General features: G+C 35.1%; 1 protein-coding gene across 3 annotated transcripts in view; it reads left to right on the top strand.

Annotated features, from left to right (window-relative positions):
- LOC113968341 (GTP-binding protein 10-like) overlaps positions 1-21,589 on the top strand; it is a 53,400-nt gene that overhangs the window by 2,274 nt on the left and 29,537 nt on the right. For 2 of the 3 annotated variants that reach the window (XM_027684840.1, XM_027684842.1), the window contains exons 4-21: positions 648-757; positions 2,656-2,732; positions 4,140-4,238; positions 6,064-6,213; positions 6,338-6,515; positions 7,269-7,389; positions 9,849-9,897; positions 9,982-10,103; positions 10,575-10,791; positions 11,616-11,780; positions 13,041-13,159; positions 13,613-13,731; positions 14,786-14,867; positions 16,023-16,215; positions 16,750-16,887; positions 19,219-19,295; positions 20,335-20,529; positions 20,905-20,991. In XM_027684840.1, coding sequence (XP_027540641.1) covers positions 648-757; positions 2,656-2,732; positions 4,140-4,238; positions 6,064-6,213; positions 6,338-6,515; positions 7,269-7,389; positions 9,849-9,897; positions 9,982-10,103; positions 10,575-10,791; positions 11,616-11,780; positions 13,041-13,159; positions 13,613-13,731; positions 14,786-14,867; positions 16,023-16,215; positions 16,750-16,887; positions 19,219-19,295; positions 20,335-20,529; positions 20,905-20,991 — 2,298 coding nt within the window. Of the gene's footprint in view, positions 1-647; positions 758-2,655; positions 2,733-4,139; positions 4,239-6,063; positions 6,214-6,337; positions 6,516-7,268; positions 7,390-9,848; positions 9,898-9,981; positions 10,104-10,574; positions 10,792-11,615; positions 11,781-13,040; positions 13,160-13,612; positions 13,732-14,785; positions 14,868-16,022; positions 16,216-16,749; positions 16,888-19,218; positions 19,296-20,334; positions 20,530-20,898; positions 20,992-21,589 lie in introns of all 3 variants that reach the window. The other variant, XM_027684841.1, reaches the window with a different exon arrangement.

The following is a 21,589-nucleotide window of genomic DNA, read 5'->3' on the forward strand; positions in this document are numbered from 1 at the left end:
ATTTTCATGTTTACAAATGGAGCAATCAGAAGTACTAGGAAGGGTGTGGGCATATGGAAAAATGTGATTAATTTCATACAGTTCAGCTAATTGCACAGTGATTTGAGCTCTCACATTACTTCACAATTGAGCTGTGGCAAAGTACTTACAGGCAGTTTCTATGAGTCAGTGGATTGGTAGTGGTTTCTCAGTCTCAGTTATCTGTTCAGTTTTGATTTTGTGCCTCTACCTTAAATTAGATAGTATGTTTTTTGGTCCAGATTTTCAAACTTCACTTAGTCACTTGGGACTACAGTAGAAAACAATTTAAATACCACAAGGCTGTGTAAGAATTTAGGCAGGTAAATCTGACACTGGGATGTAAAAACTTTTCATCCTTCAGTTTTAGAAATTTAGTGCTGAACTTCTGGTGAGTTCAGCTAAGACACCTAAGTCATATCTGCTAAAGTTGTGCTTCTGTAAAAGTAGGGCTGCTTTGAAAAGCCTCGGTATTGACTCACATGCTTCTTTTAGACATCTAACTTTGAAAGCATTGGTCTTGTTTTTTCTTGGTCATGTCATTGAAGTATGATGAATACAATTTTCAACTTTTTCTTCTGATGCGTAGCAGTACAGACAATCTGATTTCCTTAATTTCACGTTAAAAGCCCCTTAAAGATTTAGAACAAATCATCAAAATTCTTAACCTGTGTTCAGAAAAAACGAAGGAACAAGAAACTTTCACTGAGCCTTTATGTGAACTTATTAAATTATTTGAGTAAGTACTTCAGCCCCTCTTTTAGAGATTTAAACACTGCTTATTAACATGTTTATACATTTTCTAAGGCAAGTGACGTATCCATATAGAATCTATCTACAAACACCTGTATCTGCAAGGTATCCTTTATATCACCTTTTCTTGTTATGAACTATGTTTTCCATGTGTCAGATTTCTCTTGACATGAAGGAGGGACCCAGTTTAGCAGTTCAGTATCTGTGGAGCTAGGTATTACATCATTCAAAACTTATTGAATGTGTCTTATTGCCTAAGTCATTCTGGGACTGCTGGCCTCAGAAGATTCAATATCCAAGTAGTGCTGAGGTAAGTTTTGCTGTTTCAGACAAGTTCCCTAAGTGAGTTTATAATCTAGGGTGACACAAAGACATTTTAGTACTTGAAGGTAAGCTTTACCAAATGACAAGCCATATTGCAGAAGAGAACAATTACCACAGTAATTGGAGGATGTAGGATTTATATTTACTTTAAAAATGTATTGCATGAAATTTCGGGCATCTTCATTGTCATACCGTACCTTAAATAATCTGTAGAATAGAATTTAGGTGTTACCCACAGTTGTCAGTAGTTTTCTCCTCAATAATTCAATAAAATTACTTATAGTATGTTTGTAACTACAGTTACTTCTGTATTTAATTACAAATGAAGAGAAAAAGGATTAAAAAACCTGTCAGATAGAAAATTAGTGACATCGTAAAACAGATATTCAAATACATGGCTTCCTCTCGGCTGTTAGGTTTAATAAACATAGAACTTATCAACTGAATCTTTTAGTTCCCTAGAGCACCATCAGTTGTACTGCTTTGCTTTGCTGCCACACAGTGGAGAATGCGAAGGTACAACACAGAGTTTCATTTTCTTCAGCATTTGGTAGAAGCATGACAGAACTGAGAATGAGTGTATGAAGTCAATAAAATGTAGCTGTGAGACTTTTCGTCTGTTAGAGCAGTTCAGCAATAATTGTGGTTTTTGCAATGAATATATTTTGGAAAATTGCACCCTTGGGTTTTGATTTAATTTCTGTACTATGGAAATTCCACCACAATTCACTGCTACTTCATATGACAGAGAAGTCTATAACTAGAGGCATAGACTGTTTTTCACAGTTTAATTTCGGATACATGAACTCCTGTAGTAAAATATTCCACTCTTTCATAACTGCTTCTGTTTACCAGTCTTCTTCCCACTTTTTTTTCCAATGTCCGTTTTTCCCTCCCCCACCTTCCCCTACATTTCTTCCATTATTTGCTCTCTCCTTTATTTTTCTTTGGCAGTGTTTACAGAGGTAAACCTACCAGAAAGCTGCTTCCACAGTGTGTGGTGCAGAGACCTCAGCATAATATTGTAATGTTTACTGTTAGATAGTTTTTAGCACTTACATGTTTATATCATATCTGAGTATTTTGAAAATGTCATTGAATATTTCTTAATATCCTGGTTTTTAAAAATAAATTTCTTGTTGGGCTATTTGGAGTCAGCTTGTTGGTTTTACTTTTATCCATTTCAAGAGGTCTTGCCCAGAGATGTGATCCAGTTTTTTTCCACCTCTGCACATGTCAGTACATAACCTAGCTCTGCAATAGCCTGATAGTGCCTAGCTTCCAGGATTTATCTTCCACATTTAAATAATATTTGTTTATTCAACATTTCTTATTTCATTATCTATGCATTATGAAAATATTACTTATGGATGTGTAGCGCTAATTGCCAACATGTAATTGCCAGATTATGAACCTGGAACTTTCAGTGAAGAATCAGCATTGCAAAGAATGTGTTCATTGTCCTTATTTGCAAAACTTATCAAGGAAGAAGAAAAAAGCTGTTGAGCTTTTCTTTTGACTTGATTAATAGTTGTAATATTTTTAAATTCCATTTTACAGGTTACCATTTCAAAAAAAGAAATCATCTGATGAAGTAAACTATTACACTGAAGTTTCAAAATGCATTGCACAACTGGGTGAGTGGAACCTGATATACCACAATAAAATCAACTGTATTATTAGCATGATTTTAATTTCTTGTTAGCTTCTTAGTAAATGTAGGTAATTTCTTTTAATTATTCATTCAGTCCTCTCTGCTTTTCAGTATTCGAAACCATTCTCACTTTGCTGTGCAGCTAACGTTAAGATTAGCTAGCAGAATTACCTATTTGCCACTGTCAAAAGCTAAGTGAGATAAGTTCATCAGTACAGATGAAGAACTAAACCTGAATATATAGCCTCTTTCATTTCATTTTGATCTGAGAAATTGGTGTATTACTATAAACACTGAAACCTGGGATAAGAGGAACATGCATCCTTTCTTGGCTTCTTTGAAACCAAATGGAAGACACAAGTGAGAAACAGTAACTTCTGACTCCGAGCTCAAACCTTCAAAACCCAAAAGCCTGAGACCTATCACCTACAAAGGCAAAATGCAAGGCAGTTTAATGCCATGCCTTACTAGGAGTAGTAGTTTCTGGCTTCAGCCTCCTGCTGCATATGAGCCATGAGCTTCTATGTTTCAGAAATATGTTTTAAGAGTGCTGTTGAGGAAAAGGTGTCAAAATCATATTTTAATGTCACTGGACCTCTTAATACCAAAATATCTTTTTACGACCCTTTTACATCTTTTTGCATGTCACAATTCTGATTTTCAAAAAAATACTGTAAGCACTGTAGGTCAGAAAGGATTCAGAATAGAGCAGGAGTGATATATCAGCTCACTTAATAGTAAGATTTAAATGGTAGAAAGGTAGCACAATCAGCCTGTCACTCATGAAAAAAAAATTATCCTTCCAATGGGTAAAAAAATACTTTTAGAAGTTTTTATTTTCACAGATCCAGGTAGACAGCACAACGACCACCTGGTTTCAGGTAGTTACAGGTTCTCTTCAGAGTTACATGTCCAAAAAACCACTAAAATCTGAGAGGTGGTTTATATTATCCATACTAGGCACTGGTAGCTGTCAGTGAAATTATCTTGTGGAAAAAGATCTCTTTCTGTCCTCCCTTGATTTCATAACTGCTAGGAGCAGATTTTCTGACATGGCAATGATGACAACAGCTTAGTCTAGTAGCTTTCTTTAGAATTCCACAATTTCTGGAATAACATCCAGTCTCTTATAAGCGTCTGTAGCCATAAAGCAGAGAAGATAACTTTTTGATTAAACTTATGCTACTCTTCTAAGACCCCTTTGTCCTCTTCAGTGTGGGAGTCTCTGTCCCTTCAATATTTTATAATCAAAATTTGCATTAAATTACAGATTTGTAAGGGGTATGACCAAAGAAAATACTAAGTGCTGTAAAAATGTTAAGTGTTAAAAATACTTTCTAAAAAAATTATGAAGTTTGTAAATTACAATTTTTTTTCCTGTTTCTGACAGGTTATTTGATGAGAGTGCCAAGCTCCCAAGTTAGAATACAAATTTGTAAGTGTGTTATTAACTTTTATAAAATGGAGCTACCAGGAAAAGTACTTTCAGGTAAAGCACAGTATTTTTATTTTTTTATGATCCCAGCTACTTTGAAATGCCTATTTTAATAAGCTATGGATTATTTTTTCTTTATAAATATGGTTACTTTATCTCATATATTAAATATATGGCATTGGCAAATGTGTAATTAACATGCTTTTGTAGAAATGTATGCTCAAAATCTGAAATTAGCACCAATGTATAAGGAACTATTTGTTACACTTATGGAACTCAATAGCATCCAGAAAATGTGAAGTGCTCACAAGTTCTCTGAAATGTGGATAATAGGGGAAAAAAGCAAAGTTAGTTAGGATCAGAATTGTAAGAAGGGAATGTAGTTTTCAACTTTGCATATGTAGCCTGGAGAGAAGCAGCTCTGGTTTCACCTGTGTTTGTTTGTGAGGGACAGATCTGAGCCCATCTAAATTCTGTTGAGTTCATATTGTATGGACACATTTGAGCATAGGCTTTGAATAATTTCTGTGACTTGTCTCTGCAGAAAGAAGCTACAGAGAGCTCAGGCATGATCCTCTGGTATTATGGATAGGCATGCAAACTGTCACCAGAATCCACTCTTATTTATTCCTTTGACCCCTATGATGGTGCCAGAGGCTGTTATCAGGCAAAATCAGTCATGGATCCCCCCCAACAGGATGACGTGCCCTGAGACAGCACTAGATTTATAGGCAGCCAAGCCTCAGGTGAACATTGTCACAGTGTGGATCCAGAGCGCAGGTCGGGGAGCAAGCTTGATGTCAGTGTGCTCCCCTGCTGTGCTCCTGCAGCGTGGCACCAGTTCCTGTGCTCCCTTGCTAGTTTTCATTTATTTTAGGAGGCCTAAGCAAGCTTCAACTGGTACAGCCCTCACAAGATTCTAGAAATATGAAAGCATTCCAATCTGGTTTTACCTTTTAAATAAGACTCAAATTTTGCAAGCAGCTCTGTGTACATTTAGTTCTGTATCTGTAAATATTCCATTAGGATAAGTGAATGTTAAATATTGAGAGATTTTATTCTTCTTCTTCAGATTTAGAAAATCAGTTACACTGTCACAAAATGAAGAACGTGTTTGATTTTTTTAAGTCAAATTTTTAATTAAGTATATATGTAAATCTTGCCAAGTTTAATCTTGCAGGGTTCTCATATCTATAAAGTAATATCAACTTCGAACCTATCAGAGTTTATGCTTAGTTAAAACTCATTTCACCGTGTGCATTATCTGTATTTATCAATCCTGTATTTCATGATGTTTGACATATATATATATTTATGCTGTTTAAGATAAACTTTACTTTCGTGAGTTACCATGTATAAATATAAATATATTTTCTTGATGCTTCCCCTCTCCCTATAATTCAGTAATGAAATACAGATTTGCATATGCATGGCCAAAAGTAAAACCAGGAACACATTAGAAAGTCAAGCTTATAAATCAAAGATTGGATGTTTTAAGTAATATGATGATAGAAGGCATTAAATCTGTAGTGAACAGGCTACAGAAGAGAACTAGGCTGTGCACCAACAACTTATTGCATGACTGAAGAAAGTTTTTCACCTCTCTCTAAGCCTGCTTTTGCTTTCATTCTGTAAATTCTAAGAAGCAATTAATTTGTTTATATAGCATTTAAATCTGCTTGAGGGTGTCTGTTGGATGTGCTTTAGGCACTATTCAGATGTAAGGATTTGTATTGGATTTTTTTTAAGTGCTTTAAGACTAAGGAAATATGATACATGGTTGTCAATCCTTTCTTGAGAAAGGAAGACTATTTTATGAAAATATTTATGAAAATTCTGAGTATTTATTGCATCATAACTAAAGCTATTGTATGTGCAGGTTACCAGCCAACAAGTGCAAGTTATAAAATCCAGATGGCTGAATTAGGAGGATTAGCAGAAACTCTTGTTTTGTCACTAGCATTAGTTGAAAATCAACTTACTGAGAAGTTGTGGGTACTTAAAGCTCTCCAGCATCTCTCCAGCTCTGGTTAGTACAAACTGTTCTTTAAACAATCTCGTTACTGCTGTTCTTAGACCATTTGTTCTCTGAACATGCCTAAAACAATTACTGACCTACAGGGAATTAATTATTCAGATTTTCATAATTTCAGGAGCAAATTGCAGACTAATGATGAAGGCCCAAGCAGCCAGCAGGCTCTGTTTGTATCTAAATAGTGCTGATCCCTCAGGACAGCTGGTGTTCCGCTCCTCACATATCCTATGGAACCTGCTAGAAAACACCTCAAAAGAAGAAGTTGTTAATCAGCTCAGTAGCTTGGAATGTGTTCAGTAAGTACAGGGAAGCATTTTATGAATTAGTATTGTAATTTTGGAGACATCTAAAGCATTGCTGTTATGTAGCATTTTGCTTGAAATTAATTGAGAGAAAATGCAAATGTGGAATGGAGGTCTCTCATTACATCCTCATTAAGTTTTCAGTGTTAACACAGTTGTGGCTGTTATAGGGCAAGAACAAGGTGCTCTGCTGCATACTGCAGGAGGAATAGCCCTATCTAGTGCTTTGTATGACAAAAAAGTTCATTGCAGCATTTTCAAGCTTGCATGTTAGTCTCAGCAGGCCAGTATTCCTTCACCGTTGAAGTGCTTATGTCATAAAATTAGTAGGCAATTCTGTGCAATGATATACAAGGCTTATTTCTAGATCTTCTGCTGGAGTAAATAACAGGTTCTTCCTTACTGAGTTACAGTGTTTTAACTATTTAAGTTTAGACCATTTCCTGTCAATAATCATTGAACAACATCCAGTTCCATGCTTCAGTAAATACTAGATCTTTCTATTAATTAATTATAACACAAACAGTGGAAGGTGTAATTTGTAATACATGCACTTTGCATGTATACTTAAGTTGGATGTCTAGTGATACACATAAGAATCCATTTTATAATAAAGCTCTAAGTTATTTCTCTTCCAGTTAAACCCTAAGGCTTTTTATCCATGCACAATGAGAATTCATATCTGTAGAGCCGTCTAACATTAGAATATGAAAGGAAAAGGTAAAATGCATTTAATTTTCTTTAAAGTGCTTTGAAAGAAGTATTTGTAGACGCCCTGCATGGTTTCCGGCACTGTGATCATCAGCTACGGAATGACCTCTTGGTGATTGCCACATTACTGGCTGAAAACCCTGCAGTACCTATGATTGTAAGTATTTATAGTTATATTCCAGAGACTATTCTTTGTTATTATATTGCTCAGTAATTTTCCCTGCTAGGGTTTTAATATTTGTTCTACTGTGTCTCCAGTGCTTTCTTTTTTCTTGGATTTGCTGAGCAAGAAAGCATTCTTAATGAAAAAAAGGCAATTGTCTTTACCTCAGAGAGACTTCAGATATGGAGGTCAATAGCCAATAGTGCTGGCATCAACTTTATTTGATACTTAGAAAATTACACTAATGCTATTTATGTGCAAAAGTTAATCTTAACTCTTGTATTCTTGTACAGATTCTCGGATGTGCCATTCTGTTACAATGAGTTTTTGCGCTAAATCTCATTTGTTTGAAGATATAGGAGTACAGTCTACATTCAGATAGCCCAAATTCAATCTGTGCCTCATAACCAGCAATAAGAAGGGTTGTCCAAAATCAGCTCAGAAGCTCTAAGATGCTGACAAAATAATTACTTAGGTCCAGTTAATGAGAGGCACATAAATTCTTTTTAAGACTAGATCACATAATGCACTATCATGACTTGCCTGAAATGTAGATGACTCATTCTTCTGTAATATTGCAGAATTTTTATGAGAAACCTAAAGAGAAGTTAACTTTTTATAGATGTTAATATTCCTTTCCTTTCTTGTTTTACAGTTGAGATTTAGAACTTCAAATGAAGTTGTGGCATACGTACTGAATAATTAGGCAATCAGATTCCTGTAGATCTGTTGGCTGTTCAGGAATGTGTTGCTTTCTACTTGAGTAGAAGTTTTCCAATTGGCTGCATTACTAAAGAGATTTCATAATCTGTAATGAAAATTATAGATTTTTCATTCAAGCTTTCCATTTAACACTAACTAGTATGAAATGTCTGTTATACTACTGCGGCAACATATTTGATGTATAAAACATTCAAATTGTTTATCAGGCTTTAGAAATAGGGCAGTTTTTTGCTATAAGTAAAGAGGATGCATATTTTTAATTCCATATACTAAAATGAACAAAAATTGTTTCTATGCAAAGAAAATATTAAAATAAATTAAATTCTGTACTCTCAGCCTTCCTAGAGATTTTAAAAGGTATAAATATTGGAAAAGCATTAACATTACCATTTAATCCTGCTTTACAGATAATACCAGAGGAATTTGCTTCAGAATGCTCCCTTTTTTTCTTAATATACCATCCAAGCAACTTCAGAAATGTCAATCGTGTATTTTACATAATTCAGAAATCGGCACAGGAGCCTGAGCCTTTGAAAAGTAAACTAGTTTTCTCACCACAAGCAAACTGGAAAATATGTGTAAAGTAAAGCTCATAAGGATATTATCTCTGTGTTAGAACAAAATTGTCCATTTGCTAATTGCTTACTGGTTTCCATCAGAATTTAGTACTGCTTTAATCAGCAAGCAGAAAACAGCAGTAAATTTTAATGTTGCTTTTTATTTAATCACTTTGCAATGTCTTTCTACAGAGAATATATACCATAGAGACAAAAGCTAACAGGTGATATAGTTGTATACTTCAATATTTTCTTTAAAATTACCTTTGCAACATTTTTCTGATTGTTAAAACCATTTGAGTGGATGCTAACTTCCAGAGCTCGGCTGAACAAACTTGAGCCCAGCTTTCTGTGGATGCATCTAAAAAGCTGCTATGAAACTAGAACTGCTTGATTCTCTTGGGATGGCTCCACAGTCTTTTGTGAGCTCTGCTCCTGTTGGAACTGGTGGAAAGCTCAGTGGTGGCTTTGCCACAGTACTGAGGCCAAGCTAATGTGTTATGTTGCTCAAGAAGAGCAATGTCCTGGTAACCATGGTTTCTAATCACCTCAGAAACAAGCTCTTTTGCCTCTAGCATTCTGCATAGACACCTTTTAGCCTTGGTCTTATCCATACTTTTATTACACATTGCTGTCCTTCTGTTAGCTCTCTAAGAGCTATGAATTACAAGATTTTATTTTCTGAACTTTTAATATGTGGTATTTGTAAATGCATGCTGCCCATACATGCGGTTTTCATATGTTTACTTGTAAATGCACTGAAGTTGAAGTGTATTAATATGCACAACTGAAGCCACAAAATTGTATGTACTGATGACTCTGATGTAAAAACATGCACAAACGCATTTTAAAAACCACAATTCTAAGAGTACTGAGAATAGGGTTTTCTTGTGTGGTAGATTACAGCAGCACATACATGTGCTTGGGAATTCCCCATAGAAGTTTAGACTTGTACTGAATGAAACATGGATTTAACTAATTGTACCCTTAGGGCTGTCGTTGTTATTGTAAACTGTCCAAATGGCTGATCTCTTCTTTGATAAAAATCTGTTTATTCTGCCATAGGATACATTAAACTCCATGTTCTGAAGAAACAAATCAAAACTAACATTAAATTAGAGGTCTTAATTTTGCTGCAATTTAATTAATGTATGTTTTTCGAATGTCTATTAGGAAAGTGGATTTGCAAAGCTCTTAATAGTACTTGCAACATTTAGTGAAGGTAAGAGATTTCATACTACATAATTACATTATGTTTGCTTTTGATTGTGATTTTTTTGTAACTCATTTACAATTTACTTCATAGTGAAAATTCCCAATCCCTTGGTAAAAGGTCTTAAACTTACCTACTCTTATGAGGACTTTGAGATGAAGAAGTTACTATTTAACATAATAGGAGTCTTATCTAAAAATCCATCTGCTGCACAGGTGAGTTGTAACAGAACAGAAGATACAATATGTGGGAAAAAAAAGACAAGGGAATCACATGAATATTACTTAGCTGTCCATCTGGCATAGTTTAGTACACTGAAATCAGCTGTTCTCAAAATCAAGAATTCATACATAGCTTAGGCCAAGTCCTGCAGTTTAAAGCAGCATACAATTTCTATTTTAGAAAAGTTAGAAACTTTGACCATGCTAGGAAAGTTGCTGACAACTGATTGCAAGGTATTATTAAAATACACATGAAGAACATAATAAAGTTTAAGAAACCACAATCTGTGGGAAAGCTACAGAATATAGAGATTACCTGTACTTGCAGTGTTCATGACATGCTTTCTCAATAAAAAAGTAATTTTCTTAGTGTAGGACAGATAAAGTTGACTCATTGCTTTAGATTTTTCTTATTTGCTTGTGAAACCTGCAAGATGTCTCTCTTTCTTTGTCTCAACTCTGCAGCTCCTCAGTGAAAATGATGTGATGCCAGCTTTGCTTTATTATGTAAAACCAAATCAAAAGCCTGGATTTTATGACTGGTCTGCTGCCCAGTATGAAGAATTACAGCTTCATGCAATTGCTGTTTTAGCTGCAGTGGCTCCTGTGTTAATAGATAAATATTTGTCCTGCCAAGCGAATACTCTTCTCCTTGTGTTTCTAGAATGGTGTATAGGCCAAGGTCAGTAAGTGCTCATGGCTTTCACACATAGGTAACCTCAAAACACAGTTCAACTGTACTTTCTTTCTTTGATAGGAAGGAAAAATGTAAAATTCATGAATTCAGAATGATTCTTTTTCAGTAGGTCACTTAGAAAGCTAATGTTTCTAAAAAACTACCAACCATCACTTTTTTTCTATTGAAGGATAAGCTGTTGCCTCTTTTCCTGCGTACCACTATACTGATATTCCTTCAGCTCTGTGGGCAGCCAAACACCTCTGCTGCCCGTGTTTTAAGCCAGTCAGATACTTCTATTGTGGCAGCAAGTCCAACCTGTAATTCCTGCTATGAGGGAGGACATGTTAACTCAGAGTTGTACACAGTAAGACAGCTTCCAGACTAAAGCTGGCTTGTGGGCATCAGGTATGGGCTAAGCAAAAAGATAACTAACTGCACTCAATTTTAGTGACTAGATTGCTTGGGATAGATATTTTTATCATAAAATTGATGTTTTATTTGGGCCAAATGGAGATCAAAAGGTTGATATTAAATGTCATGCTAAAGCAGATATTTACAGTTTTGAAGACTGCTCATTAACCTAGTATGGTTAAAAATGTTAAAATGATTTTAAATGTTCACCAAAATCCTACCTTTCTTATGCATATACAAAGTATAGCCTTACACAGAAAGGCTTATTACTACAGGGTTTTAAACAAGAATCCTGTTTAATTTTAAGGGAGGTTTTTTGTTAATTTTTAGCTTACGCTGATTTTTTTTTCCTGAGAACATTATTATTCTGAGCATACGCTGTGCCAAACCCAATATTCATTGTGATTGCTCCACAGATCCTTTCTTTGGTCAAGGTAACAGTTTCCATGGAACAGGTGGTCGTGGCAACAAACTTGCGCAAATGCGCTACAGCCTCAGAGTGCTGAGAATTGTTGCCTCCATTTACGATGATGCTGTGAACCTTAATTTGTGTGACCAGGGAGCAATTAGCCAGCTACTGGGTAAAGCACAATTTGTATTGCTGTACTTAAATTAGTGCGTTTCTGTTGACACTAAGACTGTTCGTGCTTTTTGGTGTGCTGTGCTTTTAGTGTGTTATTCCTTTGACTGCTGAAAAACTGAAAAACCTCTAATAATTAGTCCAAGATGTAACTAATTTGATTTTTAATTTTTTTTTTACATTACAACATACACTGAATGAATTAAGCAAAACAGACAGCTCTAAAAGTCCAGGTATTTAATTTCAAAGCGAAAGCTGTCCCTTCTCCCTTTATGATACTGCATTTGTTACATCTTGTATTTTCATTGTGGTAGTCCCTAGGAACTCCAGTCATGAGTATTTTCCTACCTAAGCCTATTATGGTGTCGCTTTCCACAACTCCTCTTTAGAGTAGAAAAAAAGTTATAACAATGTACTTTTATATGAACAACATGAAGAATAAGAGAAGAATAAAGCTGCTTAACTGCTGCTCCTGCAATTTTAGAGCATTTTCTTGTTTAGTAAAACATACCTACTGTTAAATTTGGGTTTAAGTTCAATACAAACTGGTTTAAGTTCTTTTCTTACAATAATAAAAAGTTTTCAGTACTCTGAGTGAGTCATACTGAAGGAAACAAAACAGGAAAGATCCTTTGGAATTCAAAGAATATGTTCTAATAGAAAGCCTAGAAATAAAATATTTTATAGCCTCAGTTGAACTCCAGTGAAAACTGTGGAAACTTACAGCTTCAAGTGAAAGCAAAATTAACACTATACCTGACAGATCAGATTTAAGTAGCTTTTCTTGCTTTGGGGGAGTCTTGTGTCTGAATGTCCTCTTTCACATAGTGGTTCCGAGGCTGATTTTCTCAGCAGTGGTAGTATTTTATGTCTCTCCTACATTTCCACTGTCAGTACAAATGTTTGTGAAGCTGTACAGTAGGGCAAACCAGTAAGTTTATTGCTTTTTTCTGAGAGTCCCTGAATTCAGATCAGTTCTCTGAATTTCTTGTACTGGCCCAATACAAGGGACAGCACAGAGACTGGTCAGTGCAAACTGCTATCAAAACTGTGCCACCAAGAGTAAAGGCCGTGAAACTACAGCATCAGTGCTGCACTTCTGTAAGTTATTATCAAACACAGGAGATAAAATTGAACAGGACAAGTAGGTTACTTTAAAAATCCCTTAGTGTAAATTTGAGTTTTTTGAAAAGTAGCAGCTGTAATAGAATTCTGACTTGTGTATTGAACATTCACATAAATAAAATATATTCATTTACAGACATCCTAAAGTATGCAGCAAACAAATCTAAAGAGAAAGAAGATGTCATTCTACTGGAAATCCAAGCTGATACATTATTTATTTTGTCTGTTCTCTGTGAAAATGATCTTCACAGAAAGGTATGTAACTTTCTACCTTATACTGTGCAGAAAATGTCAAAACTTTTTATATTTTCATTTAAGAGATACTGATTTTTTTTTAATTCAAAAGCAGATGTCAACTGTAACTGATTGCTAACAAGTTGGGTCTGGCAACTGGTTTCTGTGACAGCTAAAATGCAAAATCACTCAGAAATCCACTAAGAAGTGTTGAACCTGTTTAATTGCTAACTTACATGATTTTGAAATTAATATATGAAAGTGTGTAAACAAATGAGATTAGCACTTTGGAAAAACTGAAAATCTCTTTTTCTTATGTATGTCATAAGGTCTATATCCTGGTCTAACAAGTGGGCCAAAAATATTACAATGCAAATATTTACATTTCCCAGTTTCCATTGTATTTCCTTACATATTTCCTATTTAGTAAATATTGTTTAAGAAACATATTGCTTTAATTAAATGTTTCAACAGGAAGTCTTCAGCTATGAAGGAATTGGTATACTTATCCCGCTTCTTAAGATGGATTCAAAGGAGTTATGTAGTGGATTAGGCCACAGTTACCTCCTCTTCAGTGCACTCGACTGCGTGTGGTCAGTAAAGTATTTTAGCAGCAGTCACTCTGAAAAATGTCAAGTCTTGTAATTTTTAGGCCTGCAATACTATATCCTTTCTCTGCACATATATGCCTTTCTTCTATTTATAATGTATAAAAATCTTTCATAAAATTTGACTAATTAAAAGTTATGGAAAAGAAATTGAATATTCTGCATGTAAGGTTTTCTAAACAGGGATTCAGTATGACAGCCTAACTCCCCACGCAGTGACCTCTTGACATGCAGAGTTACTCAAGACTTTCTAAGAGAGGTATATGGTTAGAGTCTGTAAATAACTTCAGAGAAGTAAACAGAAGGCAAGAATAGACCAATATTAGCAGAAAACTCTGTAAGCATAAGAAGTGTTTGTAAACTGGCTATATTGGGCTAGAAATATTTTAAAGATTGCTATTAGAGATTGCCAATACATAGGAGGATAAAAAAAGTTAATTTTTTTAAGGCAGAGGTTGGTAAATACATTGGAAACCAAATATGTCTGTTGGGAGAAAAGACTGATACAGAAGATCCCTTTCGTTTCTCTGTTAATGACCATAACTGAGGAAATAACAGAAGGAGGCAATTTAAGGAAGCAATAGCAACAAGAATGCTGGCTTTGTGATGATTTTAAGCCAGGAGAAGCAAACTGTTGCCAAAAAACACAAGTCTTGCTTGTCTCACCCACTTGATTTTGCACAGCCCTGCAATAAACCAGATCAGGGCCATGATCTAGCTAAATTTTAACATCTTTTACTGAGTTAGTTTTAGTTCCAATACACATTCTAGTCCAATTCACATGAACTTGCCAAATTTCTTGGGCTGGTACAAGGAAGACGTGCCACCTGCAGGAGGAGAAAGAGCAGTCAAGCAGGGCATATTTAGTTATACAGTGTAAATGAAAAGGCATATGAAACATGATTTTTCTACTCCCTGAAGGTATGAAGCATATTGCATACCAAATATATTTGTGCAATTCAGAAAAATAAATGAGATGCTTGTAGAATGTTCTAAAGCATAAAAGTGTTTCTACATGGTGAAATTACTTCTGTTTAAGGTCCTGTGTCACTGGATGTTACATTGCAGAGGATCATTTTCTTGAAAAACAGGGCATTTTTCATCTTCTGGATTTGTTGGCAGTAAGTATTTTTATTATTGTTTTTGTAGAATGAAAGAATAGGAAAACAACATGTAAAACTGCATTATTTTGTTACAGTATCTCCTAAGACTACTATAATACTAATTAAAAAATCATTGTATTTAATTCCCTGAGACAGACCTGGATATCTGCTCAAAAATGATTGTAGGATCATCCATGTATCTTTTTTTTTTTTAATAAATATTTGACAGAGGGAGTTTTTAATTTAACAAAATTATACTATTTTTGGAAAGAAAACTCTAGCTGTGCTCTTACTTTGGATGACATCTCTGTTTAGAAAAGTACCTCAGTTCTCTACTTCATATTGAAGTTAGTAAGAGCAGGGTTAGTATACACTTCATGGCTTTAAAAGTTTTTATGTTTAAAGTTACTTTGTACATGTATTTTGTCTGTGTAGCTTACTTCAGGGATATTGGACATAGAGCTGGCACAGACATTTCACCTTTTACAAAATAAAAATGCACCTTCCTCGGTTCATTCCCTCCTCATTCTCATTGGTTGTACTGTCAGCCCTTGATGTCCTTAAGGCTACAGACCCTTAGACTCACAGAATCATAGAATAGCCTGGGTTGGAAGATCAACCTTAAAGATCATCCTGTTCCAACCCGCAGCCATGGGCGTGGACACCTTCCATTAGACCAGGTCACTCAAAGCCCCATCCAACCTGGCCTTGAACACTTCCGGGGATGGGGCATCCACAGCTCCTCTGGGTGACCCTTCCCTCCTCTCAGCTGCTGCTAAAAGATCTGTCCACAAACCAGAGGAGGAGCTGAGTGGTACCGCTCAGCCACTGCCTTCATAGTCTGTTTCTTACAACAATAAATCTTGGTAGCAGTATATTCGCCAGCATGTGAGCCTGGAGGCACGTACACAAAACCTGCTATGTAATTCTACACACAGTAATGCCCATCTTATATGATCCTACACTCATTCCCCTCATGTTCCTTGATTTATGGAGCTTTACATGGCAGGTTTCCAGAAACTTGAAAGATTTACAAGTTTATACAAGTTTTGTGCGAATAGTAGTGATGAAAAGCTTGCGGTTACTTGATTACATATTACACAATTTCTCTGAAGGGAGACATCACTGTGTTTTGAACAGTTAAAATTTTTTTTTCCTTTTCCCTTGACCAAGTTAAAGGAAAAGAACCTGTGCAATATAATTCTTGGAATCTTGGTTGAATTTTGTGGCAACCCTAAAACCACTTTGCACATCAATACCTGGCGAGGGGAGAAAGCTCAAACAGCAGCTAGCCTTCTAATACAGTTATGGAGACAGGAGGAGCTGGAGCTGGGAGTCAGACGTGATCAATATGGAAGGGTTGTTGGTAAGTTTTATGATGCATGTGAAACTGTGAGCAGTTCCACTGATTAGGTAAAATAATGACAGTATTTGCTTTTGTAGTCTGAACCTGATGAAAGTAAATAACAGTATTTATAGCTTTACACTGTAATTCTTACCAAACCCCAAAGATCTTCTATTTAATTTATTTTCTATTTTATTTTATTTATTCATTTATTTTCATTTCCTTCTGGCCACTGTATCGCATTTTCTACATCAGCTAGGAATGAACCAGATACTGGACAAAACCATGACCAGTTTTTCTAATGCTGGACAGTTAAACTACTTAATTTCTTCCACAAAAAGCATTGTGTTATGTGTTGTAAAAAGAAGTGAGTGATGTTCTCCCAAATTTTTAATCATACCAGTTAAAATTTCCTGACCTGAATTATGTTCAAATTGCTGCCCAAACTATGAAAATGATTCATGGTGTCCACAAAGTAAGTTGGATTTCCTCTAAGTTTGTGAACATACTACTTCTTCATTCTTCTACTCTGGTTTTATGTTTTGAAATTATTAGACATGAAGAGACCTATTGCTAGCAGCTTCCAGAGACAGCAAAAGGTCATTCCCATGCCTGCCAGCTGTCCCAGCTTTGCCATCATGGAAATATCAGAGAACATGCGGGCAAAACTTTATTCATTATTCTGCAAGTTGGGTAAGACTAGTGAATTGCCTTGTCAGTGTATTATTTGTCATTAAACTGAACTTGTTCACTGCTGATCAATAAAGTCACTATAAAAAAAAAGAGGTCAAAGGAAACTTTGTGATGCATCACCAATACTGTTATTAATAAATACTTGCTCATTTTGTTCTTAAAAGTCCCTATTCTTGGGGATTTCAATACTTCTTCAGTTCTTTGCTGCCCCTACCATTAGGGAAGTTAGGAAGACTCCCCTAATTAGTCTTAGGAATTATTAGGAAAAATTTTTGTTAGACTAAACCTGAAATTTGCTTGAAATTCTCTGTAATTTGTTTTCCCACACACAATACCTCTTTCGCATATTTTAGCACTTTTACATTTATTTCCCTAAATTCATAAAGACAGTACTCACTCATTTTCTCTCATTTTCTAGCATAGCCTCTAATTATTTTTTTTTTCTGGAGTCTTTCCAATTGATTCAAATTCTTCCTGATCTGTAGTGTTCCAAAATTGACAATACTCCAGCAGAAGCCTCACAGCCAAATAGAACTATGTTGCTCTACTCATCTTGTAAATAACATTCAGAGACATTAATGTAACAATTGCTGTATTCGTAGTAGCATGATATTGTTTGCTTATTCGACTTAGAGTCTTGTTCAGTCATCTACCATCCTGGATTTGTATAGATAGCTATTCTTACATTTAGAATTTTTTATTTGTCCTTACTGAATTAAATTCTGTGCATTTAGATAATTTTTCAGACTGGCAAGATTAATTTGCATTTTAATATTTTCTTTCAAAGTGCTGTGGTCCCTCCTAATTCTTCATTGTTTGCACACTGAATATGAATACTCATTACATCCTTGTCTTAAAACCTAGATTGAAATCAAGATAAGTGATAAAGTCTTCCACATGCATAGGATTTTTTTATCTGTCTATGGACAAAATTTAGTTCTTAGCTTTTACTAACTGATGGTGGATATTATTTTTTTTTCACTGTTACCATTTAGCCACATAAGCATTATTTATTATTGGTTTCAGGTTTGGGGTTTTTTTTCAGGAACTGAAGTGAATTGATATTCTCTGGCTTATCTTTTTTCCCTTTAAAAATAATCCTCATTTTTGTTTTTTTCACATCCATCCTCCACAGGTTCAAAGGTGATCAGTAATTGTTCTGAAATTGCTTCAACCAGTTCCCTGGGTAACCTAGAGAATTAACTGGTTTGAAAACATCCTTAATTTCTCTAATAATCTATAGCTAGTGTCTCCTCTGTTGTAACCCAGGTTCTTATTAATTTTTATTAGCATTATTTTTTTTAAACATTGGATCACAGCTGAATTCTTTACTAAGACAAAACAGCATGAGATTTTCTTCGAACTTTCTCCTATATTCACACATGCCTTTTATGTTAGTTATATATATTGTAATGTCTCCTGTGAAGTACTGAAATGATATGAAAGCAGATAATATAATATGAAAATATTTTTGTAGTCTTTTCTCAGCATCTTTCCCTTACTGTTAGGCTGCACAACAGCCTGTAACACGGTGATCCAGAAAAGCAGTTTTAAATGGTCATTATTTATGGCATTTCTTAGCTTCAAAAGATGATGTAATTATACTCTATACAGATGCTACATTCCCAGTTAGCACACAGATGGTATGATGAAGTCTAGAGAGAGATTTGATAGACTATATGTCAATTTTTTTAATTAAGTACAATTAACTTTCAATATTCAAAAATATTCAAATAATCAAAAATATTCAATATTCAAAACTATTAGTCGTAGTCTCAGCAACTATCCTTCTCTGCCTTATTCTTTTGCACATAGTGGAAACGTATTTTTTAGAGATGGAGTCACGATGCTTGAGGCATTGTGCTGAAGGCACAAATCTACAGTATGGAGGACACCCTCTTTACACAGCCTTGAAACAAAGCACTAATATAATTTTCCTATTGGCTGCTTCACAGTTAAAGCAAACTCTATTTGTGCTGAGCTGCTGCTTTAGAAACCGTGATCTGTAGATTCAAATGTTTGTCTGCTTTAACAGAAGATTCAACCCTTACCACAAAAGTGTAGCAAATGCAGTACTATCCTGGCCTTCCAAGTGATTGGAAGGTCAACAGAGACACTCCTATGTAAAGATTTTAGTATAGAGAATTTATTATGGAGAAAACGAGGTTTTTATCAGCTGAAGGCTGCTCAGGATCAAGAATGACTGACTGGTGTATGTGTGATGAAGATTTTGCGTGTGATTATGTGATAAATAATGTCTTTTTCTATAATGTTATATTTTAAGATAAATTCATAATACTGTTAATATAGCAATTATTAATATTCTTTTAGGTTTTGAAAATTTACCTGGCCTATCTGCTGAGGATTTTGTTACACTTGCTATCATTCGACATTATATTGACTTTAAAGTGAGTATTGTTCAAGAAAATATTACTACTGTATCTGCATTTCCAAAAATAACAAGTATATCTCAGGATACAACAAACAAATAATCCTTCAGAAGCCGTCCCCTATGTCACAAGTCACCTATAGTTTCACAGAGTATAAACCAGTATTTTCCATCAAAAGAAACAAGCCCACCTCCAGCATTGCAACAATCCCCAGACTTGTCCCTTGTACTGCTACAAATCTTTGTGACCACACAGAAAATAAGACTAGAAACTAATGCTAGTTTAAAACACCTCAGAAATAACTGTTTGCCAGCTCAAGAACATGAATGCACCAGGAGTAAGAAACTGGGGCAGGACTGGTAAGTAGGAGAGTAGGACTGCCTCTTTGGGCAGTAAGGTCAGCTATGGGAGACACTATTAAAAATTATATTAAATACACATTATGATAAAAGTTCTTCTGTGCTTTCCCATCTTTATCCCCACATGCAGTAACCATCCATCCATCCTGTCTAAAGTTAAGAAAGATATGCCAATAGGAAACTAGAACAGGATAACAAGCATTGTAGGAGTCATCCTGCTCAAAAGATCCTTTAGTTTATGCCAGTTCTCTGCTTAGGAACAAAGTCTCTCACAGAGAACTTGAAGTGTTCAGGAACTAGTGAGACTCGATCTTTGGTTGATAATTCCAACTTCCATTCATGCCTCATGTCACAGTTTGCTCTGATAATGTCTGCAACTTAAGATTTTAAGAATGAGGCAGCAGGACACAACATTTCACTCTTATAGTTTGATATCTTAGAGTTATGTGTATTTCTTCTGAATTTCTGTACTTATCAGCATTCTGGTTACTACTCTGTGAAATCAAGCTTGGGCTTGGGAAGGCTTAGAGAGAACATTCATTCATGAATGAATTTGGCATAGCATTAGTTAAGGCTAACCTTGCATAAAAATTCTGGGAAGTAAGGAGAGACATGGTTGCTCTATTACATTTTGAATGACTGAGTAATTTTGAAAAATGAGATCAATATCAAATAGTGTGGTGTTGTTTCACACGCAGGTTGGAGAAGTTTGGAGTGAAATATGTGCAGAACTAAAAGAAGAATTCAGGCCTATTATGTTAGATGAGAATGCCTTGAAAAGCATTTTGGAGATATCAGAAAATATTGGAAAAACAGTTAGTACTGTACAGACTCAATTGATTGAAAGTCAACTCCACCAAGAAATCCAAGAAGAGAACCAAACATATAGAAAAGTAAGACAAGAAGTATTTAAATATGTAAATAAGTAAAGCCTGTGTAAGCTTTTTGAGAGTAAGAATATACAGAAAGTATTCCTGAATGAGCTGGGCCTCTTGCAACATGTGTCCAACATATGTGTTGCAAGAGAGGAAAATGAGCTTGCACAGAGAAAGCAAGCTTCTTTTTGTTTTTAAAGGCAGTGCATAAATGAAATTTTTAAACAAGTACTTTACTATGACATTATCATCCAATTTCAGGTGAGAGGGATGATCTAAGGTAGCTAAAGGGGCATAGGTGAACACACCTTTCAAACAGCACAAGCAAAGAATTCAGAAAAGCTCATGAGAATAGGATTGTATTGCACCTTGTAAATCTCATTTATATTACAGATCCGAGCTACATGTAAGCAGAGGGAAATGATAAATAAATCTTGGGAAAATTTCTTGACTCGGACATCAAACTATGAGGCACTGAAGGTAAGAAATCTGATGGAGCAAAAAATTTACATTCACGGTGTAGTTATAATTGCAAAGTTCCAGAGACATTTCTTAATGAATTGTGAGGTTATTCAAGTAGAATATAGTAAATTTTATATTCACACAGACATAGAAGAAGTAACTGTAAGATGTATTCGCTTTGATCCTTCTGCTCTTCTGATCAAAATCACAAATTGAGGATCAACCTTGTCACTTGCAATTGAGGGGGGGGTATATATGTATATTTGTCCTGAAACTGTTGAAACTAAAAGTCTGTTCATTTTTACTTCTCTTAATTTTTTCTTAATTTTTTCTAATGCTATTTTTAGTACAGCAAACATCTTTCAGGATGGGAAATATTTTATGAAGGAGTTTCTTCTAGCAATACTTGTGCTTTCCCTAAAAACCATAAAAAATACTGGAGTCCTTGTTTGGGATTTAGATTAAGTTGTAGAATGAATGAAGTCAGACTTAAACAAAGCTTTGGCAGCTAAATTTAATTTTTCCTCATTTCCCTAAGATGTAAAGGAAAATAATTTTCTCCCTGTGCAAGAACCTCCTGGCCTGTGGTAAAGATCTATGTTAGAATTAGAAATGA

Source organism: Neopelma chrysocephalum, unplaced genomic scaffold (assembly GCF_003984885.1).
Source record: "Neopelma chrysocephalum unplaced genomic scaffold, ASM398488v2 Primary Assembly neopelma1_67, whole genome shotgun sequence".
Taxonomy (NCBI): Eukaryota; Metazoa; Chordata; class Aves; order Passeriformes; family Pipridae; genus Neopelma; species Neopelma chrysocephalum.